This window comes from Anguilla rostrata, chromosome 7, assembly GCF_018555375.3.
Source record: "Anguilla rostrata isolate EN2019 chromosome 7, ASM1855537v3, whole genome shotgun sequence".
Lineage (NCBI taxonomy): Eukaryota > Metazoa > Chordata > Actinopteri > Anguilliformes > Anguillidae > Anguilla > Anguilla rostrata.
In genome coordinates, this window is record NC_057939.1 from 13,218,225 (window position 1) to 13,242,201 (window position 23,977).

The following is a 23,977-nucleotide window of genomic DNA, read 5'->3' on the forward strand; positions in this document are numbered from 1 at the left end:
TGTCAGTATGGAGGGCAGTAGGGTGGTATTATGCATGGCAGTGTGGTGGTATTATGCATGGCAGTAAGGTGGTGGGTGGTATTACTCATGGCAGTAGGGTGGTGGGTGGTATTACTCATGGCAGTAGGGTGGTGGGTGGTATTACTCATGGCAGTAGGGTGGTGGGTGGTATTACTCATGGCAGTAGGGTGGTGGGTGGTATTACTCATGGCAGTAGGGTGGTGGGTGGTATTACTCATGGCAGTAGGGTGGTGGGTGGTATTATGCATGGCAGTAGGGTGGCAGATGGTATTATGGGTGGCGGGTGTCGTGCTCTCAGCTCTTACAACTCCTTGGTCCTGCGGGCGCGGCGGACAGGTGAGTGGGGCTCCAGGTGCAGCAGCTCGGGGGGCAGCTCCTTGCCCTGCGACAGGAGCCAGGCCTTCTCCTCCCGCTGCTTCCGCCTCCTGGCTCGCTCTGGGGGGGGGGGCACAGACACTGTTAGCACAATAACACAGAAACAGGGATGGAAACAAACTCCTAATCCACAGTAGTTTGAGCCAGTCCTGGTTTCATTACAGGCAGGTTTAAGCACTAGCTTGCAGACAGTAAAACCTGGACTGGATCAAAATGCCATGCACTGGGAGTGCAATGTCCATCTCATTAAGTATAAGCAAATAAAATAAATTCAAGACCAATTGATCAGCCATAATTCCTCTATTCTTCACTTCTACAATGTCTTTCCAGAACACACCTGTTGCACCTCACGTCCACCAACCTCACACAGCAACAGGCCTTTCCAAACAGTGGAAGGGGGGGAAAGCTGCCCCGCCCCTCCCCTGAACACCGTGCGCTGGCACGGCTGATTAGCAGGGAGCGGCTGAACGCAGGCACGTTTCTTTACGCTGGGGCGTTAGGAGCCTGCAAAGGCTACCCCCCGCTGCAGGGATTAAAGCAGTTTGAGAAGAGGGGCTTCGGGAGAGACGATGCACAGGAGACCTGCATAATACATTAATGAGAGCGCGGCAGTGACGCGCACAATCACTGGTTAATTAACCCCTGACAGATGACATCAGAGAGAAAAAGAGAGAGAGAGAGAGAGAGCGGGCCCGTGATTAACGGGGCGGGGGGGATTCTCGCTCGCGGCCGCGCGGACGACTCATCCGGAGATCAGCGGCGGAGCAGCGGAGGGCTGAGAGAAGCATTATTCACCGGCACTGCAATAAATCACTCCTGCCACTCCCTCTCCACTCCCCCTCCACTCCTCACCGCTCCTCACCACTCCGCATTTCTTCATTTCTTAAGTGAGCACACAGTGAGTGGGCCGTGCAGCTGCATGCCAGTGAGATTGAAGTGGTCCAGACTAGGCCCTCCCACTCCCCCCGGAGGCCACCCCCCCCCCCCCACCCTCCGTGGCCCTGACCCCAGGCCAGAGCTGTGGGTAGAGAATGAACTCAGGGCCAAATGAACAGGACTCTGTTTATGATAACCTTTTCCTGTGACGGCGTGCAGTCCAATCACAGCAGCTGAAATGGAGCTGTTAATGTGCTCTGACCCTCGTGCCCTGCCTGCTTACCCTCCGCAGCCCTGACCTCCGGGAAGCCCCGCCCACCTTTCCTTCCACAGCCCTGACCTCCTGAAGCCCGCCCACCTCTCCTACCACAGCCCTGACCTCACAAAGCTCCGCCCACCTCTTCTACCACAGCCCTGACCTCACAAAGCTCCGCCCACATCTCCTTCCATAGCCCTGAGCTCCTGAAGCCCCGCCCACCTCTCCTTCCATGGCCCTGACCTCCTGAAGCCCCGCCCACCTCTCCCAGACCACCATAAGCCCCACCCATCTCACCCTCCACAGCTTTGACCCTCTCCAGCTCCTCCTGCTCCCGCTCCTCCTGCAGCAGTCTCTCCTCCTCCCTGCGCTGCTCGGCCAGCAGCTTCTGTCTGTCCATCTCCTCTTCCCTCTGCTTCTGCTGCTCCACCTCGGCAAGCGCCTGCAGCGTCTCCTGAGGACAGGCACACACACACACACACACACACACACACACACACAGGTGTCAGTGCCCACGTTCCTTCCTCGTCCCGCATGCAGCAGAGAGGGAGCGGTGGTCTTCCTCACCTCTGCCTCCTGTGTGATGCGTTTGGCAGTGAGGCGGTTAGAGCTGCGAACCGGGGCAGCATCCAGAAGCTTCTCCCTGTGCTCCTTCTCCTGAAACACAGAGGAGCGCGGCTCAGTCTCACACGCATATACTCGCACGCGCACACACACACGCGCGCGCACGCTACAACACAGGGAAAAGGATAGGCGTGTATTCACATGCGCGTCCACTCTCGCATGCTCAAACACACACGTTTTCTTTACCCTAGAACTCCTCCAGAAGAGCGGGCAGACAGGGCAGGAAATGAGACTGCAGCAGAGTCACCGGGGTCAGCCGCCCCAGGGAGGGGCAAACCCTCTGCCCCTCTGCCCCCTGGCCCCTCAACCCGCCCCTCCCGTCTCACGTAACCCCGCTTCCACCCAAATGAAATTCGATAAAGGTAACGTATAATCATAATGGGCGATTGTGCTCTTTTGCGGGTACCGTACGGTATCAAGATGAAAGGATGCTGGACGGGGAGGAAGGAGACAGCAGAGGGCCCGTGGGGAGCAGCCATGGGGAGCAGCCGTGTGGAGCAACCGTGTGGAGCGGCCGTGGGGAGCAGCCATGTGGCCTTTGCAGCCGCTGTCACAAGCGATCAGTCAGCGGCGTGAGCCAGGCTCAGCGCTGCGGGGGGAGGAGCTCTGACAGGCGCGTAGAGAGTGGGGAGGACCGCGACCGGGCCGGAGCAGCCAAACAAAGCACAGCCCCCTCCTCCTCCTCCTCCTCCTCCTCCTCCTCGTGCTCCTCCCGCTCTTCCTCCACCCCCCCTCCCCCCCTCACCAGTCTGCGGTTGACTCTTCTTTTAACACCGCATTACCGGCAGCCGTTAATCAGCGGGAAGCCGGACCGTCTCCGGCGTCAGCACTCAGGAGCGGGAGCGCTGCCGGCCGTCCGTCAAGAGGGCAAGCCCCGCCCCCCCCTCTGCGGTGACCTCCCAAAACCGGCCTTCGCCCGCAGCTGGTTCGCGGCAGCTGAGACCATCGCACGGATGGGTCTGGGCCAGACTAGCAGGAATGGGGATTAAACAACTCGCTTTGGTTTTGGTGGATCGAGTAATGTTTTCTTTAAAAACGTTTTTGGATACTCCCCACCTTACAAACACTTGCGAGGGCATGTGTTAGCCCGTTTACCTACAACTGAAAACAAAGTCTCCAAAACTTCAGTTTCTCCTCCAGAGCAGCTGTACACTCAGGGATGACACCATGCTGAGTGCGGGCTAAGCTACCTCCGGGGGCTGTGGGTGTGAGTCACACACACATACACACACACACACACACACACACACCTGCAGCTGCTCCACACGCCCTTCAGCTCGCATTTATCAAGCCCCAGTTCACAGCGTGCAGAGCACAGACTCAGAGCGCTGTGGCTACCAACCACAGACGCAAGTGTGGCGGTTATGTACACACTCTCCTCATGCTCGATGATGCTCCAGGAGCAGACACGAATGTGGCGGTTATGTACAGGGAGCAGACCTCAGTGTGGCGGTTATGTAGAGGAACCCACCTTGTGCTGGATCATGCTCCAGGAGCAGACGCGATTGTGGCGGTTATGTAAATGGTAAATGGACTGCATTTATATAGCGCTTTTATCCAAAGCGCTTTACAATTGATGCCTCTTATTCGCCAGAGCAGTTAGGGGTTAGGTGTCTTGCTCAAGGACACTTCGACACGCCCAGGGTGGGGTTTGAACCGGCAACCCTCCGACTGCCAGACAATCGGTCTTACCTCCTGAGCTATGTCGCCCCTGTAGAGACCCACCTTGTGCTGGATCATGCTCCAGGAGCAGACGCGATTGTGGCGGTTATGCAGAGGGACCCACCTTGTGCTCGATCATGCTCCTGATCTCGGGCAGGAAGTTGTGGCTGATGATGCGGTACAGGTGGCGGTCCTGGGGCGAGGCCTTGTCCTTGATGCTGTCGGCCAGACTGAGCCACTGGTCCTCGGTGGCACAGGCCAGGGACCAGGCCCCACGCTCCCTCTCTGGGGGAGGGGGAGACCAGAACCATTACCCTCCTCATTAACATTATAACCACCCTCAACACCGCCCTCAACACCACCCCTATACTACAGAACCATAATAACCATGAGCACCACCCCTACTCTACAGTACCATAACCACCCTGAACATCATCGCCACAACCTGACTACTGTCATATTAATGGTGTTCAAGGATGTTTATGGTGTCTCAGGACTAATAATATATATATCAACAGACTCCCGTCATTATCTCCATGTTCACAGTGACCCGTCTTTCACGCCACTAATAAGGAGAGCCTCCAGACCCACTCACCCGCTCCTAGGTGCAGGTCTGGTGTTCCGTTCTCCTCCTTCAGCACACTGTTCAGCTCGCTGTGGAACAGACCGCACGGCGTGGTTAGTACTGAACACGGCCAGGGGCAGCCATGATGGCCGCCAGCTGCAGCCCGTGGGCTGGGACGGGAACAGGAGTGGGGGGAGTCGCATAGCCCCCCCCCCCCATATGAGCCCTTCCACACAGCTGCCCCCCCTGGGCCGGTCCTGTAGGACAGCTGCGACCCCCACACTGTGTTCCTGCACCAGAACCCCGTCACGCCTACTGTTCTAGTGCTGCCTACTGTCAAACCCCACACTGCAGCAATCACCTAGAGCCACAGCAGAGACCTGCAGCAAGCCCATGCAGCCAATCAGGAAGAAAGAGGAGAAACCATTTTCTGACAGAAGGGGGGTAGTGCGACAGACTGTCCAAATATGGGGAATTCCACAGCAGAATGGAGACTTTGGGAGGGGAAAGCATATCATGCAACCACCCCATGTAATATAAATACTCATATAATATCATACAATTTCATATATAATAAATACCTCAGCTGTTGTTCCTCCAGCTTCTTCTTCTTTGGTGGCCTTCCCCGTTTCCGTTTCTCTGGCATTTTCACCTCCGGAGTTTCGCTGCAAAGGCGAGAGAAGGCCAGTTAACCGCGCCGTTTAGAATCTGCTGGTCGTGGCCCCGCCCCCGCACACACCGATTGGACAAAGCTGGTCGGAGACCCTGGCAGAGGCTGGGCACTGACCTGAAACCACCCCCCCCCCCATCCCCACCTCCTCCTCAGCATCCCCCCCTTACCGGAGCTCGCCAGGCTTTGGCCGAACGGGTTCCTCCTTGTACATGCGCGTGCCATAGAAGTACCAGTAGAGGGCCCCGTTCCCATCCTGCCCCAGCGGCTCCACCCGCAAGCTGTCCGCATCTAGGCCCTGGGATTGGACGAATCGACACGACCAAATCTTCACATCACAGCACACTGCATTTTAACCAATTGCTTACAAGAACACATACTGGTAGCAAACATACACCTGAAGACGTTTCAGATTTTAAAAGAAAATTAAGAGTGGAGTCATACTAAGGAGATGAATATGTCATTAAACTTCAGACAGTAATGCGGTTAATTGCCCAAACAAAAACTAAGAGTTCCTCCGGCGATTTTTCACCTGCTGACATAATTAAGAGCGATTCAAGGCAGCCGAGGAAAGCAAACAGGAGATGCTCCATTATCTGGACGTAGCGCTTTTAAAAGCAGCGGAAATAACGAGCCACATTCAGAGGGTCTTAACACATTCATGCACATCACATCATGAGGCCAACTCGTCTGTATTTAATGGCGTTAAAAAATGTAAAAACACATTTAGAAAATACCCATAATCCACTTGGCAATCTGCCCGCTCTCTCCTAATGACATGCGTTTCTGCAGTGTCTGCTAAACAGGCAGGAAAGAAAGGTGGACACAGCAGTGATGTCACTCAGAAGCAGAGGCACCGACTGAAACACAACACACCGCATTCGTGCAGAAAGCATAATGGGAGACGTAGTCCAGAGCATCGTATTTGGGGGTGCGCTCGTTGAGCTCTGGACTCCATCTCCCATAATCCTTCGGTGAAACACTCTGCACACCTTGAGCAGGTCGAAGACGTCGGCGGCATCCAGGCGGTAGTCGCACAGCCGGTGCAGCAGCTCCACCTGCGTGCGGAGAGCCAGCTCCTCGAAGGGGCCCTCCCGCAGCGGGTTGGGCTTCCCCTCCTCAAGCTCCCAGCGGTAGTTGATGATGTCATCCAGGTAGCTGCTGAAGGCCTGGGGTCTGGGGTGCGGGGGGACGGGGGGGGGGGGCGAGAGCCTCGTTTACATTTACAGTACAAACACGCGCGCGGCCGCACCTCGCCTTCAATCAAACAAAGCTACCAACTTCCTGTCCTCCGCCCCCCTCCCCACCCAAGATTTTTTTCACACGGTTCAAAGGTCAATTGCTGCCAATTAGTAACATCGCAATTAAGATGGCTTTGCACGAGCCCATAACAATGGCACATCTGACACTCAATGAGGGATCACATTACACCATCACAATCCCCAGCGACTCCCCCTTCTCTTTAGGTACACGGTTTTTTTCTTTTTCTTTTTCTTTCTGCTTTTTTTTTTAAACGGGAAATGCATATTCTTAATATTCCAAAAGGTCAATAAAACAAGCCCATTTACATCACATCGAATGATGAATGTTGAATTGGGACACAAAAAAACCATTGACGAGGAACTTCATTTGGTCTTTAATGCGGATCCAGAATCCACCAGGACTCAACAATGGAGGGTCTGGGGGTGAGGGGAGGGGGGGCAGAGCATTCACTTGCAAATGGCTGCCTTTCAAGGTATTTGTTTTACAAAACACACACATTATGTCTCAATTCCATTTGGCCTTTTGTTGCGACGCGTAATAAAATGTGATTTATGCGCTCGTACTGTAGAGGCTCCCGGGTAAGGGAGGCATGTGGCCCTTTTCAGGGGCCCGGCTCCCATTATGGTGGGGTTTTTTTGGGGGGGGGGTTACTATCAGGGAGGGTAAATAAGCCTTGGTTCCGGGTCAGGTCGGGTTTGATTCATTCGGACCCGTGAAGACCTTGAGCTCCTGCTCAGATGCACAGAGACAAGGGGACGGGGCAGGGGTGAGAATAAGTGCAGCAGCTCGGGGTGGGGTGGGGGTGGGGGGGCGGCAGAGAGAAAGAGAGAAAGAATGGCTTATCTTGAAAGAGCAGAGTGCACTTTCACACAGCTGCAGGCTGCCCTCCCTCTCTCTCTCTCTCTCCCTCCCCCCTCTCTCTCTCTCTGTCTCTCCCTCCTCTCTCCTCTTCTTCTCTCTCCTTCTCCTCTCTGCTCTCTCCTCTCTCCCTCCCGTCTCTCTCTCTCTCTCTCTCTCCCCCCTCTCTCCCTGTCTCTCCCCTTTCTCTCCAGTCTCTCTCCCCTCTTTTTCTCCTCTCTCCCTCTCTCTCTCCCTCTCTCTGTCTCTCCCCTCTCTCTCTGTCTCTCTCTCTCTCTCTCTCCCCTCTCTCTCTGTCTCTCTCCTCTCTCTCTGTTTCTCCCCTCTCTCTCCCCTCTCTCTCTCTCTCTCTGGCAGGGCGTGTAACGCGTGCGGATGAAAAGGCGGGGGCTCCGTGGCCTCCCCAGGACGCCAGCGGCTGTCTGATCCAATAAAGCGCCCGTCCTGCGCCGCCCGCCGAGGTGTGGACAGCAGAGCGGACGCCCCCCCCCCCCGCCAGAGCACAGCTCCCAAAACCCCACTGCTGGGGGGGGGCAGGTCGCCCAAAAGCTATCGGATCCAAACCTGGCTCGTGTCAACTGGAGACTGAACCAGACCGATCTTGCTTAGGAATTACGGTTTCACAGAATTTACCTGTGAGGGCCAACGTCCTGCCGAGTAACAAACAAACAAACAAAAAAACTCAGGGGAGGGGGGCTAAAACAGGGAAGGGGGCAGGAGGGGAGGACTGGGCCGGGGAGTGAAGGAAGCTTCTGGAATATGTGCACGACAGTGTTCATGTTCATTACACTGAAGGGGACACAAGCACCCTGGCCTGCGTGCATAGGGCCATTAGGTTTGGGGGGGGGGGTTGTTGTTGCCTGGCGACGGGGGCGGGACACTCACGTGATGTCAGTCCGCTGGTAGCAGCCCTGCAGCAGGGAGGCGATCAGGTCGGACAGGAAGTCTTGGTCCCTCTTCAGCAGGGCCTCCTCCAGTTCCTGTGGAGCACAGGGGTCAGGGGGTCAGAGGTGGAGGGCGGGCGCAGCGGGAGTTTCAAAGGCGAGAGCGCCGTCGCATTGAAAGGGCGGGGCCGCGGGGTGTGGACGGCGCCCCCTGCAGGAGGAGGGGCGCAGGTGCGGCGCTCTGCTCCGCGGCTCAGGGGAGGGAGCGGAGCTTCCAGAACGCTCCGCAGCCCCCGGGCGTTAGCGCGACAGCGGGAGGAGATGGGCTATTCTCCCGCTTCGCTGAACACAAAAAAGCATCATCGCACGCCGCGTTCGAGCGATCCATTCAGACCACAGCGGGTCGGAGAGCAGCGCCTCGGCGCACCCCTCCTGCGCAGCGCTAACCAAACACGCGGCACTCAGCTGCAGCTGCATCACAAACACCGGCAGCCACGCCCACATCGCCCCACACTGCAGCCCGACAACACACAATCCAGCTCAGAGAAAGCCAGCCATTACGCACATTCAGAGAAATCAAACCGCGCTTGTCTCGCCTCCCTCTGGGCAGTCGTGACCTCTGCGCGTGTTTGTGTGTGTGTGTGCGTGTACATACAGTCTGCGTGTGCATGTGTGTTAGTGTGTGTGTGTGTGTGTGTGTACATACAGTCTGCGTGTGCATGTGTGTTTAGGTGTGTGGTGGGTGTGGGTGGTAGCATACAGTGCGTGCGTGTGCTGCGTGTGTTAGAAGGCGGTGGGGTGCAGAGGTTCAGCTCCTTCAGAGCGCGCGGGGAAGCAGGTTCAAGTTCAGCCTTGACCCCTCTCCTGCCCGCCTTTGTGCGCACGGCATTCAGGTTTTATGAAGCGTTAGTAAGAGGGAGAGTAAACTCTGCATCACTCAAAGGAGCTGAGGAGAGGCGGCAGCAGGAGCCCCCAAAAACCTCCTCCTCCCCGGCCTGGCCCAGCCCCGCGGCAGCCGCGCTCAATCTCCCAGCATGCACCGCCCTCTCCCAAGGATACCGAGCCCTCCAGCGAAAGAGAGAGAAAGAGAAGGGGGGGTGGGAGGGAAAGAGGGAGTGAAAGGCAGGAGGGCCGCGAGCAGACAAAAAAGCAAATGCCAAGTGCTCCATCACGCTTGTGTCCATTTCCTTTAACACCTTCCCATCATGCACTGCAACCTCTCAGTCACCTCTTCCAAGGCTCTGCCAGAGACCACAGCCCCTCCCTCTCAAGAGCTCCTTCTGCTGTAACTGCAGCTCTTTACATTCCCCTCATTCAGCACCTATGCCCTTTCCCACATGCGCACACACACACAAAGACACACCTATCCATACACACAAACACACCAATACAGACACACACACACCTATAGATACATACACACACAAACACCTGTACAGACACGCACACACACCTATCCATACACACAAACACACCAATACAGACACACACACACCTATAGATACATACACACACAAACACCTGTACAGACACGCACACACACCTATCCATACACACAAACACACCAATACAGACATGCACATGCAGCTACACATATACACACCCACTTATACATACATACACACACACACCTATACAAACTGTATACACGCACACCTGTACAGACATGCACACACACACCGAAACATATACGCACACACACGCGTACCTATCCATACACACACACACACACACACACACAAATGGACATGTGTGCACACACACACACACACACACACGCACACGCACACACCTATCCATACACACACGCACACATACCTATCCATACATACACACACACACACACACAGGCTTTTGGGTGAGTGTCTCACTCAGCCCCTCTCAGTGCTAATGGCCGCCCCTCTCCAGAGAGGGCTCACAGAGCCCGGGGGTCACGCAGGGTTAGCGCACAAACCTCCCGTCTGCGGGGAGACGCGGAAACCAGGAGCCAAAAGTCAGCAGGACGAGGCGCAGAGAGGGGGTGGAAAAACAGGAAGAGACCAGAGCGTTAGCGCTCAGGGAGACACACAAGCACCTCTCTCCCTCTCCTTCGCCGAGTCGCACAGATCACTGGCGTCTGAGAGACACGCGGCTCACACACCAGAGCTCCTGCTCCAGCGCCCCCAGCCCGCTGAAACGACAGGTTTCCAGAGCTTTCCGTCGCCTCGGCGGCTGTTAAATGACGAGCGGCTAAACGGAGCTGAAGGGTCGCTACCTTCCTCCCAGCAAGCAGCCTCGCAGACACACATCCGCTCACACGAAGCCCCAGCGTGGGGCTCCCCCAGGGACCAGCCGGACTGGATTAATGCTCTGCACAAAGTGCGAACCTCAACACAGCCCTGGGTGTGCACTGGTGTGTGTGTGCGTGCACCTCTGGACAATGCGAGTGGGTGTTACATGCATCCACGTGTATGTTTGAGCGTACTTAAGTACGTGAGCGGATTAACATAAATTAGTGTGCATGGGTGTGACTGTGAACACACAAGTGTGTGTGTGTGAGTGAGAGAGAATGTGTGTTTGGGGTGTGTGCATGTCTGTGTGTGTTTGCTGTGTGTGCGTGTGTGTGTGTGTGTGTATGAAAGAGTGTGAGCGTGCGTGCGTATGAGAGCGAGAGAGAATGTGTGTGTTTTGAGTGAGTATGTGTTTGGGGTGTGTGTCTGTGTGTGTGTGCGCGTGTGAGCGTCTGTGTGTGTGCAGTGTGTGTGTCAGTCCCTCCTTCCGCAGGATGCTCAGATCCTGTGTCACGCTCGCTGCCACTTCCTGTTCCCCCGACGGCTCGGCGGACACGGCCGGCCCATCCGTCAGCGCAGCCGGCGCTTTGATCACACTTCAAACCCGGGGCCGGCCCGGGAGCCCCTCGCTGGACTAGCACCCCAGCCGCTCCGCCGGCAGAGAAGGGGAATTAACACTGAGCGCGCTCCCTGTCTCAGCCCCTCCCTCCCCAGCGACCGCGCCGAGCCTCCAGCCGCTGGGCTCCCCCCCCCCCGTTCCGTGCGCGTAACTGGCCCGGGATCAAACGGCCACGGCTGCACCCAGAATGCACTGGGACTACACCGCCAATCTACAGCCGTAGCAATTCCGCTCACAACACAGTGCAGAGGGGGACAGAAGAGGGGATCGGAACGGCAGGGGGTGAGACAGGCTCAGCAGGTACAGGTCCTGTCCCGCAGAACAGCACCACGTCCAGACGGTGCGTCTCCGCAGAAAGCGGTTTGGGAAGGTGCGGTTTTGGGGGGGGGGGGGGGTCGTGACTGCGCTCGCTCGCAGGAAGCGGGCGTGTCGGGGCAGGCCTCCTCGCTGGGCGAGCCCCAGGTCCGGAGCGTGACTCCTCTCTGACTCACGGCGGCGGAGCCCGTTCCCCGACTCGCCCCGGCCGTGACTCACGGCGACCGTGCCGGGACGCGCTCCGCGCCGCACGCCGCGCTGGGTGGGCGGGGGGCGGAGGTGCGGAGGAATGCCTGTCATAGCTCAGGTGTGACTGCGCCGCTGCACCTGGAGCCACTGGGTCAGAGGTGAGGATCCTGGAGGCCTGACTAACAGGCTCGGCTCTCCGAGTCGACAGCACAAAGCCACTCCACAAAAGCTGCCTTCAGCCACAAAGAGCAGCTCCGCATGGGAGAGGCTGAGGGCTCGGCCTCACAAAGCGGCGGCTCCCACACACACCGCACACGGCTGAAAGGAAATGGCCGACTGCCTTTTCCACACACGGCTAATCTACGGGACGTCTGCGGGAAGAGCCCAGAACCCCCTGCTCTGGAGCACCAGTACCTCAGGTAGGGCAAGGGGGCGGGGAAGGTCAAAGGACACCGCCCATTTGCCCCCCCCCCCCAGGGTAATGAACCGGCGGAGGACTGAGGGGCCGTGAGCGGCGCATTCTCAGCAGTCTGACCCCCCCGAAGCGTCTGTGTCCGCGGCGCGCCAGACCAGCCCAAGCCGCGCCCAGCGGAGACGAGCGAACGGAACGGTCTCGCCGACCCGCGCGCCCGCGGTTCAGTCTGAGCGTAGCGTCTGCCGCGCGGGACAGACGCGCGACAAGGGCGGTCCCCGTGCCCGCATCGCCCGCTCCACAGAGAGAGAGAAAGCAGCGGTATCAGCGGCATTTTTTTCCTTTTATAAACATGGCTGAACTCGTAGAAACGCCCTCTCCCCGACACGCTGTTCCTCCAGCTCCACTCCGCGTCGCGCCCCCATCGCGAAAATCTGCTTTCGCTCTGCGGACCGCGGTCGCAAAATCCACAGCGCGGTCCATCGCACGTTTCTGCACACGAACGCGCGCGGGCGGAAAGAGAAGCCTCCCTGCGCGTGGAGGAACGCAAGCCGCCGGTCTCGGGGAGACCTGAAAGAGCTGCACTAATGCAAGACCTGTGTCAGTCCGCCTGTTACTCCATGTTCACCACGGCAGAGACAAGGAAGCATGTATTAAAGATGGGGCAAACAAGGCCTCATGAAAAATACACTGAAGCAGCATGTGCGTCCCTTAATGTGCTCCTAATGAGCAGGGCACTGAGCTCAGCTGTTGTGGTTGTGGTTACTGATAAACCTGGGACACGGAGACCGATTCCCCCCTTCCTTTCCTTTCATTACAAAGCAGGCAGGACTTTCAGGTTTAGCCTTCCCCTGGGTTGTTCCCCCAGCCAGCCAATCGGCTGCGTGACACGGACAACAGCGATCTCCTGCTCACGAACACAAGATGTTCGGTCTCACACTCGACAGCACAACAGGCCAGGTGCTGCTGGTTCTTTCTGTGACCGCGATGTGAACTTGACCGCATTAAGGATGGACTGGGGCTCTCGTTCGTATTTGGGCACGGTGTGAACGAAGCCATTGTGAGCGGCATCTGGGGCAGTCTTCAAACTCACTGGGTAGAGCACGGCTTCCTGCCTTCGAACGGACCCAAGGCGGTTTCGTTTGATTGCACAACGCATCTGTGAAATATCGGTGATGTTATTCGTGCCATGATTTATGCGGCGCGCACAGCGAAGTCCCGGAATGAAGGCAAACAGGAAGAGGGTTGCTGAGGGCAAAGTGTTTAGGGAACAGCGTCTGTTAATTTAATGGTTGAAACTGATCCAGCCCAATATGATGCTATTCGGTCAGGATACTCAACACCAGGTCCTGCGGGCCGCAGTGTCTGCAGATATTCGCTCCAACCATGCGCTACACCACCAGATTTCACTAATGAGCTTACTTCCAGAGTCAAGGCGGTAAAATAATTACTGAAATCAGATGGTGTATTGTTTGGAAGGACGGAATACCTGCAGACACTGCAGCCCGTAGGACCTGGAGTTGAGTAGCGCTGCTATACATGGTGAAGCTGATTGCTTAGAACTGCTATCAAAGGTGGGTTAGCAGAATCCAGCAGAATGATCTTGTGTGATGTCTCTGAGCGTGCGTGCGTATGAGAACACGGTCAGTCTTCGCTCTCAGAGCACAGCTCCTCATTTAGCTCACCCACACCCCCCTGCCAGGGCTCCTTATTCTTCTGCCCCCACCACTCCCCCTCCCCCGTCCGCCCCCACTGCTCCTCATCATCGCCACCCCCCCCCCCCCCCACCCCAGCTCAGCTCATCAGTCCCTCAGGCAGCCTCAGCTGCATCAGCTCTGACAACTGAAGAGTCAGCAAAGGCTGCGCCTCTGTCTGCCAAGAGCAGTGCTGCCAATCATTACAGCCCCCCTATTCAGGGGTGAGGGGTACAGCCCCCTGTCCAGCAGAGAGGGGTACAGCCCCCTGTCCAGGGGAGAGGGGTACAGCCCCTCTGTCCAGGGGAGAGGGGTACAGCCCCCTGTCCAGGGGAGAGGGCTACAGCCCCTCTGTTTGGCAGAGAGGGGTACAGACATGCTGTCTAACAGGAGGACACCAAGTTAGCGCTTCAGGCTAGCGCATTTAAGCCCTGAATACTTTTTACAGGACGGCCGTCCAGGGGAAAGTGAGTTAGTAATGTTAAGTGCTTTATGACTGCCATTGAAGCAGGATATCCCCCTGGGGCTCCACACCGGCAGCTGGAGCCACCAAACCTGAGGCCCGCAGCCTTCAAAGCAATTACATTACAGCACGGTGGCGAACCTGGCGAACCTGGCGATCCCATTTACATGAAACAAGGAAAGTTCCTATGCCGGAGAACGCCGAAGAGATCGGCGAGGCTTTTCTGCCGACGGTCACGACGCGAAGAGAAACACGGAGCGAAGCAAGACTGAGAGCAGAAGAACTGCTCCTCCCTGCTTCTCTCCTCAAGGCTGATCACACACCAGGGGGAGGAGGCACCTCCTGCAGGGAGCCCCGAGGCCCCGGAGCGTCATGGAGACACACTCAAGACAGGAAAACGCACATTCCAACGACCGCTGAAGTCTGTGCCACCTGATCAACCCCCAGCTAAAAGCCTCCAGCGCACGCGTACAACACACACACACACACACACACACACACACACACTCAAACACACTCACACGAGCTCGGTCAACGGTGGGCGAGAAGAACAATCGCGCAGGCCGTCCACAGGACCCCTCCTTTCACAGGCATTCCTTCAGCCACCTCTGCACTTCTGACCTTAACCAGACCAGGGCTGGAGGGGGGCCTGGAATGCCTCACAGCCCATCGCCATGGGAGACTCACTTCCACAGCACCACCGTGACGGGGGAGGGGCAAGCGAGAGAGTGTGTGCGTGCGTGAGTGTGTGTTTGTGTGTGTGTGTGTGTGTGTGTGTGTGTGTGTGCGAGTGTGTGTCTGGGGGGGGGGGGGGGTGGCTGTGGGTCTGAGTGTATTTTACACTGAACAGAAGAGAGGGAGAGAGAAGCCTTAATCACCTGACTAATGGCCTTCCTCACAAAAGACAGCCCCCCCCAACCCCCACCAACTTCCCCTCCAACCACTCACACTAGAAGCCCCTACTCAGTTTTATTGCTGGTTCCAGTCAAGAGGAGTCAGCCCCAGTCTCCGAGGGAGGGGGGAGGTATCTGTCTCAATGTCAGGGGCAGGTGTGAGGAGTATTTTAGGGGGGGTGCGAGTGAAGGGGGGGGGGGACTTCCTGGAGATGAGATCATTGTCCAGGACAGTGTGAGGATCATTAACTTGAGGGGCAGGGGGGTTTTTTTTCCAGGGGGCTGCATCCTGCGCCCCTGAAGTGTGATATCGCCGACTTCCTCTCTCCGAGGCGGGCGGTTCTGCATGGCCGCCGGCCCGGTGGACGCACCCCCCCCCCCCCTCCACCCCGCCCCGTCCCCCGCTCGGGGAGCGCTTGTGTTCTCAGCCGTGGTGAGCACAAACATGGCGGCCCCATTAAACTGCAGCCGGCGGGGCCTGGAAACGGGCGCCCGAGCTCGAGCCGCCGTGCTCTTCTAAGACGCTCCAGGGCCGGGACGTCCCCCCGTACGGGAGCGCTGGGGGACCCCGCTTTTACGAAGTGCGGTGCGGTTCAGCGGGGCGGGCCAGCTTTTGACCGAGCGTCCCCTCCCCATCTGAGATGGGACGCCCCAAGCTGAACCACTCATGTTCAGTCAGGTTTAACCGTAGGGGAACGGCTGGGGTTGGGGATGACACATCTGTGAACAAGATGGCTTTGGAAGCAACTGAGCAACTGGCCTTTCTTTTTTTTCTTCTTTTTTTTTTACAGATCTGTCCATCTGTGGCCTGACCCCTCTCTGTGTCACCTGCTTTGAAATTGATGAGGAACACACTTGGATAGGCAGAAGCGCTCAGAGCAGGTGTACCAGCTCAGACCCTCTCCAGAGAGGGACCAGATCATTACCCCTGTTAGGCAGGCAACACAGAACACAGAAACAAGAACTACACTACAGAACTACACTATTCTCGGAAAATGTAATCCAGGCCTGGCTGCACAGGGCATTTTTTGTAGACAGTGGGCACAAGACCTGGTGTGACTGGAATCCCTGCTCTCAGATTCAAATGGATTAGCTGAATCCAAGGAGTGCCGAGCCCAATTTTAATTCAGTGAGAGGAATGGAAACAACAACCGCACTGGACACTGAGGCATTAGCCGACACTGAACCCAATGCGCAAACCCCAGGCAACACAAGAACCAGCCGCGACCCAAAGCGTCCTGATACCAACGCTGAGAATGAGCAGCCAGACCAGGCAAAAAGGGGAGTTTAAAGAGGAGTGCCCAGGAAGTGACATCATCTTCCCGTAACAGGTGACGCATCTCTTCAGAAGAACAGTTCCTCCGGATCCGACGAGCTGATCCGGCAGAGCCTTTGTTCTGCACTGCTCTGAGCCCCCTCTCTCCCACACTCCCTCCTCCCTCCTCCCTCCCTCCCTCTCCTCCTCCTCCTCCTCCTCCTCCTCCTCCTCGTCTCCCGTGTGCCCCGGGTCCCACGCGCCTCCCCCTGCCTGTGCCTCCGGCACCCCTCTCCCCTCGCCCCTCCCTCGGCGGTCCCAGGGCGGTGGGGTGACATTCCCGCCGGTAACCGCGCAGCGCGGAGCGGCGCGCCCCCCCCCTCGCGCCCGGGCCGTCTGTGGGAAGGCCGGAGATGATGCCACTCTGCTCCGCCAGCGCCCGCGGCCGCCGCTCACGCTCTTGCATCATGCAAACACTCCCACGCAGACAAGCACACACACGCGACAATGTGTTACACACACACGCACGCAACGCACAACAGGATTTCACACACCCCAGAGCATGGTCTTAGGTGAACTGTAGTGAGCCTCGACTGAAGGTGAGCGGACCAGGACAGGGGTTAGGTCACCTGCCCCCTGAGAGAGAGAGAGGGAGGGGGAGAGAGAAACAGAGTGAGAGAGAGAGAGAAACAGAGCAAGAGAGAGAGAAACAGAGGGAAAGAGGGCAAATGAGGGAGGGAAAAAAAGTGGGGGAAAGAGGGGCAAAGAGAGTGAGTGGGAGGGAGGGAGAGAGGGAAAGCAAGAAAGAGAGAAAGGGGGAACGAGTGGGGGGTAGAGAGAGAGACAGCCCCAGACTGGAGACAGAGAGAAGGAGCCATGGGGAGCAGCAACAATGGAGAGGACTGAAGTAAAGCTCGGAGAGCGCCGGCCCCTCACCCCCCAGCACCACGCACTCCTGCTGCCTGTCACTCAGGGCTGGGGGAGGGTCTGCGCCGCAGAATGCACCGTGGGGCTACCGAGTTAGTGGTGCTGTATCCCTGCGAGCACAGAGTTCCTGTGTTAATGGTGCTGTATCCCTGCGAGCAGAGTTCCTGTGTTAATGGTGCTGTATCCCTGCGAGCACAGAGTTCCTGTGTTAATGGTTCTGTATCCCTGCGAGCAGAGTTCCTGTGTTAATGGTGCTGTATCCCTGCGAGCACAGAGTTCCTGTGTTAATGGTTCTGTATCCCTGCGAGCAGAGTTCCTGTGTTAATGGTGCTGTATCCCTGCGAGCAGAGTTCCTGTGTTAATGGTGCTGTATCCCTGCGAGCACAGAGTTCCTGTGTTAATGGTGCCATATCCCTGCGAGCACAGAGTTCCTGAGTCAATGGTGCTGTATCCCTGCGAGCACAGAGTTCCTGAGTCAATGGTGCTGTATCCCTGCGAGCACAGAGTTCCTGTGTTAATGGTTCTGTATCCCTGTGAGCGCACAGTTCCTGTGTTAATGGTGCCATATCCCTACGAGCACAGAGTTCCTGTGTTAATGGTGCCATATCTCTGTGAGCGCACAGTTCCTGTATTAATGATCTCTGTGAACGCAGAGTTCCTGTGTTAATGGTGCTGTATCTCTGAGCGCACAGTTCCTGTGTTAATGATCTGTGTGAGCATATAGGTTCCTGTGTTAATGGTGCTGTATTGGTGTGAGCTTGTAGTTCCTGTGTTAATGATCTGTGTGAGCCACCAGTTCCTATGTTAACAGTGGCTGAGTGAGTGTGTAGTGTTGGTGTCGTTTAGCTACTGTATTAACGCCGGCTCTGTCAGTGCTGTGTACTCGCAGGTGCGCCCACTAACTTAACAGCAGCTGTGCGACTGTGCTGTGTGGGTGCCAAGTGTGAAGCTAATACAGTAACGCTGTGCTACAGTGCTGCTCTGTGCTGCGGGTGCTAAGAGGCAGATGAAGCGGGGCTCTCTGTGGCGATCGGGCTCCTGACAGCAGCGCAGGGTTAAAAGGTAAAGACGCTTGTAAAGAACGTCCAGCACAACGGCTGATCCTGTTAAAGCGCAGCGCTCAGCGCCGCCGCCGCGGCCCGATGACCCACCGTTTACTGATGCTGCCGACCCCGCAGCGGCCGTCCGCTTCCTCCCCAAACCGCACGGCCCTCCGCTGGGGGCTCCGCCGCCTCACATCAAAGGGAAGGAGCTATAATTCCACACAGGCCGTGGGGCTCCGGCTGCGGGCGGCCCCCAGCCTCCCCCCCGGCCCGGCCCGGCACGGCGACCGCGCCACAGACCGGGGGCCCGGTGCGTGACCGCGCCTCAGACCGGGGGCCCGGTGCGTGACCGCGCCTCAGACCGGGGGCCCCGGTGCGTGACCGCGCCTCAGACCGGGGGCCCCGGTGCGTGACCGCGCCTCAGACCGGGGGCCCCGGTGCGTGACCGCGCCTCAGACCGGGGGCCCGGTGCGTGACCGCGCCTCAGACCGGGGGCCCGGTGCGTGACCGCGCCTCAGACCGGGGGCCCGGTGCGTGACCGCGCCTCAGACCGGGGGCCCGGTGCGTGACCGCGCCTCAGACCGGGAGCCCGGTGCGTGACCGCGCCTCAGACCGGGAGCCCGGTGCGTGACCGCGCCTCAGACCGGGGGCCCGGTGCGTGACCGCGCCTCAGACCGGGGGCCCGGTGCGTGACCGCGCCTCAGACCGGGGGCCCGGTGCGTGACCGCGCCTCAGACCGGGGGCCCGGTGCGTGACCGCGCCTCAGACCGGGGGCCCGGTGCGTGACCGCGCCTCAGACCGGGGGCCCGGTGCGTGACCGCGCCTCAGACCGGGGGCCCGGTGCGTGACCGCGCCTCAGACCGGGGGCCCGGTGCGTGACCGCGCCTCAGACCGGGGGCCCGGTGCGTGACCGCGCCTCAGACCGGGGGCCCGGTGCGTGACCGCGCCTCAGACCGGGGGCCCGGTGCGTGACCGCGCCTCAGACCGGGGGCCCGGTGCGTGACCGCGCCTCAGACCGGGGGCCCGGTGCGTGACCGCGCCTCAGACCGGGGGCCCGGTGCGTGACCGCGCCTCAGACCGGGGGCCCGGTGCGTGACCGCGCCTCAGACCGGGGGCCCGGTGCGTGACCGCGCCTCAGACCGGGGGCCCGGTGCGTGACCGCGCCTCAGACCGGGGGCCCGGTGCGTGACCGCGCCTCAGACCGGGGGCCCGGTGCGTGACCGCGCCTCAGACCGGGGGCCCGGTGCGTGACCGCGCCACAGACCGGGGGCCCCGTGCGTGACCGCGCCTCAGACCGGGGGCCCGGTGCGTGACCGCGCTTCAGACCGGGGGCCCCATGCGTGACCGCGCCTCAGACCGGGGGCCCGGTGCGTGACCGCGTGACGCCGTGTCCTAATCTCGGGGTTCTCATCGGCCCTTTTGTTCGAACGAGGAGAGAGGGGGGGAAAAAAAGGGAGTCGTCCTCGGCCCCCCTCTCTGGCAGACCTAACGGGCCTAAATCTCCCCCCTTACATTCAGCCCGCGGAGCCTGAAAGAAAAGGAGCCCAGCCAGCGCACCTCCACCCTCCAGGGGAAAGGGGAAGAAAGAGCCACCATCTGGGGTTTAGTCATGGTGCTGCCAGGGCTGGGCCGGGAGCCGCAGAGAGCCGGGGCCGGGTGAATGCGCCGTGTTTACTGCTGGCACACAGCGCGTCCCAGGTTGTGCCGGGAGAAAAGGGCCTCAGAGGGTGCAGGCGTGTGTGTGTGGGGGGGGGGGGGAGGCAGGGGGCGAGGGAGTGTGTGTGTGTGTGTGTGTGTGTGGAGGGGGGGGGGCAGAACGCCACGGCTAGAGCCAATAAGCCGTTGCCCTGACGGGATCGATCACCGCCGCGGCCAAATGTCCGTCAGCACTAATCGCCACCCTGTGTAGAGTGGTGTCGAGCGAAAGGAAATTTCCACACAAGGCTGAACTGAAAAGCACTGGGAAGACAGGGGAAGAAACTGCCTGTCACCAATTCCTCCCCAACACCAAAATTAGTGCAGCACAGGATTATATCGAGCCTAGGCGACCCTCAGCACATATTTGGCGTCTGGACTCAGGAGGAAACTGGTGACGTGCTCCATAGCCATTACCCTACTCTCTCTATCCTACAATTCATCACAATCACCATACTGTCAAACTTCCACTGGGGTTATGCTGTAATGTATTTTGGTAGGATAGCACAGGTTTAGCATGACTTGGGCACTGGAGGGGGGAGGGGGGGTGAGTGTTCACCTGAGGAAGTGTTAAGGTATCCAGCAGCAGTGCACTAGCAGCCACAGTCAGGGCTGTTCACGTCCAGCTGCTCAGCGTGATTCACGATATCACCGTGTTCAGCGGCCGCTAAAGAGTCTCACTTCAACGCCAGACCATAATAACAGAAATAAAATGCCCTGCCGCCGGGCGGTAGTCGGGCGTGCCCTTTGAACCTCAGCGGCGGCTGATGAGTTTGTCCGCACACCGCCATCGGTGAGCAGCGCACCCTCGTGTGCAACGAGGCAGTCTGAGGCGGTTTCAGCCAGTTCCGGCAGCAGGGGAAACAGAAAAGGGCTCGAAATAGCCCGCTGGTGTAATTCCTCTTTCAGGGCTTTGGCCAGCGAGTCCGAGGGAAGTCAACACCCCTGCCTAATCCCGTGCCCCACGCTGACCCCAGCTCACCGCTGTGCGCCGTGTGTCCGTAGTGTCCCCTGCTACAGCGGCGTCCGCGGGCAGCTCCGGCTTATCTCTCACAGATAACAGCAGATGCTTGAGACGCCGCGGCTTGCTAGTGACTTGCTTTTAATCAATTCACCATTCGAGCTAATTAGACCTCTCTTATCCAGTTCCGCCCGCATCTGACTTTTAAATAAATACCCTCAAAAACGAGGCCAACCTACCCCCCCTTCCAGATAACATCGGGGAGATAATGAAGACGTATATGCAAACAGCACCGGTGCCTAATGCCGACGTGCAGGCAGGCCCCCCCCCCTCCCCCCCCTCCCCCTTTCGAGAGAAGCGCCCCCTGGCTGCGTTTCGCGGGGGGCTGGCCCCGGGGTATTCAGATGGGCTGTGGGCCTCCCGGAGGCACTGAGATTTCAGGGCTCATTTCACAGCCACACTGCCGGGAAATCAAGCGTGCTCCTGGCAGACAAAGAGCGGGGAGCCGGCCCGGTGGAGCTGGGCCTCTTCCTGCGGCGGCCCTCTCGCCCGGAGCCCCAGGGAATCCGGGAGCGACACTCCGAGTGAAACCGGAGAACAATGTGGCGGAGGAGCAGCTTCTGAACGCCAGCCAAGAGAAAGCCTCCATTATCGCCCCTCTCCGGAACCGCGGGCGCACACATCACAACCGCCATCCTCTCCGGAACCGCGGGCGGACACACCGCAACCGCCACCCTCTCCGGAACCGCGGGCGGACACACCGCAACCGCCACCCTCTCCGGAACCGCGGGCGGACACACCGCAACCGCCACCCTCTCCGGAACCGCGGGCGCACACATCGCAACCGCCACCCTCGCGGAGCGGAGCGGCGGCCTCCTCCCGACAGCCGCGCGCACCGACAAAAGTGGGAAGAAAACAACAGGGGGAAAAGAGATGAGTGAGGAGGGGTGTGGATGAGTGAGGAGGGGTGTGGATGAGTGAGGAGGGGTGGGGTGGGGTGGGGGGTGTTCTGAGGGAACGTGGGCGAGATGTTTCTTCCCCTGGAGCAATGCGACCTTTCCTTCTCCATTATTCTGCCCGGTGACTCACTGGCCACTCATAACCCGAAGACCAGGGTGACTTACCTTACTGGGAATGCTCAAATCTCATCAGCGAGGGGGGGATACGGAACAAATGAGCCCCAAATACAGCTGGAGTACGGGAGATGTGCCCGTGTGCAGGGGGTTCTGGGAAGTGCGGACATGATCTGGAAAGCGGAGCTTGTTGTGCCGAAGAAATGTCAGACAGGATCCTGACGTGGATCACCCCGGGATCAATTCCAGAGGAAAAGCGGTTTTGTTTATTTTTTCAGGGAATGGACAACTCACTTCTTACCTCTTCCGTTGTGCCCCCCGTCCGTCTCAATCTAAACCAACCACGAGGCTTGCAAAGCTTCGCTTGCACCATTGTCACAACAAGAGGACCCCTTAAGGGACCAAAGTAGAGTTTTCAAAACACCCGCATGCCCCGAAAAGGTTAGTTTGTCTCTGCGTTGCGGATCGTTCACATGGTGTCCTCGCGTTTGCCCCTGATGCCTGAAGATACTCTTGAGTTACTGAATAAAAGGTAACCTAGGCTACACAAGGTGAACTAGGCTACACTATGCCAAACTAGAACGGAAGAAATCAGGTTTCTCCAAGTTAGTGACAAAGCTCATTTTCCACGACAAGGCTTGCACAAGGACGAAACGTAAGGCAGAGTCAGCTGCAGAAATGCATTCACATTCATGTCATACATAGCGGGGGGCATTCTCCAGAGACGTAGCTAAACCAGTCGCTCCTGCTCGATTTATCGCCAGGGTATGCGCCATGAAGCAAAATAAATATGTCCGCGGCACTCACATCTGCCTGAAGAACAAATGTGTGGGTGTTCAGAGCAGAACCTCCCTTCACACACACCCTAGCGGGAGGGCACCAGAGATACTCCACACACCGGGCCTACTGACTGCAGCAGCTTGGCTTTCACCCCCCACCCCCGCCCCCACCCCCACCCTGCTTTCCCCGGCAGAACCGCAGTTAAAGCAGCGCAGCAAACCCTCAACGTGGACAACAGTAAGATTCCGCAAATTCGAACCATCGACTATGAACAGCGAGCACTGGGAGATTCTTCATAAACAAAGCCACACACATTCACGCTCGAACGCCGGCGGAAGATCTGACATGATTGAGTTTGTTTTTAAACGTGGCGTTAAGGAGCGCCCCGGCTCTTTGAAAAGAGCGATTTACATTTCAGAGTGACGGAGAAGAGCCGGGGGGGGGGGGGATAAGCGATGTTGGGCTCAGAATAAAGGCCGGTCCCCTCCATCTCCCCGGTCAGACACTGGGCCTTTTCTCCTCTCCAGGTTGATCATTGACAGAGACGCGGTCTCGCGATCACCTTCGGGCCAGGGGCGGTCCCGCACCCGCGACGGTGCCAATCCTCTTAGTCCTGGATTTGAGAGCTATTTACTGTACCGGCCACCTGCTATTTACGGCACTGGGCATGTAACAGCACACATTTGGGCTGAAAACAGTGACACCCCATTGAAGAAACAGATGCCATACCCATCCAATATGCTAAGCCCCGTAACATAAAATAACTGGCAGAAACCACCTTACACTCGCCACACAATACCATTTATAGCCAGACTATACCAAATTATGTTTCTGGCTGAGAAACTGCTCACAACACAGAGCTTGTCTGTTGTCAAGCTACCTTTATACGCAACTAAACTAAATCATTTTTCACATTGAAATTGGAAAAGGGTCAATTTGAAGGGAGCGAAGTACAGATGTACAGTAGTGCTCTTAGAGCATTTATAATCAAATACGTACAGTGGCAACTCATTTTCCACACTACTCATGACACAGTTCATTACAGGAGAGTGCAAGCAGATTGGAGGAAAGGGGTATCCATCCCTGATGACAGTAGGAGTAATAGGCATTTGAAGGTGGCAAGGGGAACCTGAGGAACCTTAATTTAAGCCCACCCTGCTTCAGCAGGATGATATCACTCGTGCTCTGCTACTGGAGAAAAAATGGATGAAGCCATGAAGACGTCACCTGTTCATGTTCCATGGCTTGTGTACTAACTAATCCAAAAAACTACTCTTTCGAGGAAAGGGTTATTTTAAACACAAATACCGCCATCAAAAGCAAAACTGTGGCTG

General features: G+C 57.9%; 1 protein-coding gene across 1 annotated transcript in view; it reads right to left on the reverse strand.

Moving 5' to 3' along the window:
• The window catches only part of LOC135259046 (chromatin remodeling regulator CECR2), a 38,422-nt gene that overhangs the window by 9,522 nt on the left and 4,923 nt on the right, over positions 1 to 23,977 (reverse strand). The window contains exons 2-10 of the mRNA XM_064342901.1: positions 8,056 to 8,150; positions 6,042 to 6,225; positions 5,220 to 5,347; positions 4,961 to 5,044; positions 4,410 to 4,468; positions 3,939 to 4,099; positions 2,096 to 2,185; positions 1,826 to 1,982; positions 327 to 456 (exon numbers count right to left, since the gene is read on the reverse strand). Coding sequence (XP_064198971.1) covers positions 327 to 456; positions 1,826 to 1,982; positions 2,096 to 2,185; positions 3,939 to 4,099; positions 4,410 to 4,468; positions 4,961 to 5,044; positions 5,220 to 5,347; positions 6,042 to 6,225; positions 8,056 to 8,150 — 1,088 coding nt within the window. The remainder of the gene's footprint in view (positions 1 to 326; positions 457 to 1,825; positions 1,983 to 2,095; positions 2,186 to 3,938; positions 4,100 to 4,409; positions 4,469 to 4,960; positions 5,045 to 5,219; positions 5,348 to 6,041; positions 6,226 to 8,055; positions 8,151 to 23,977) is intronic.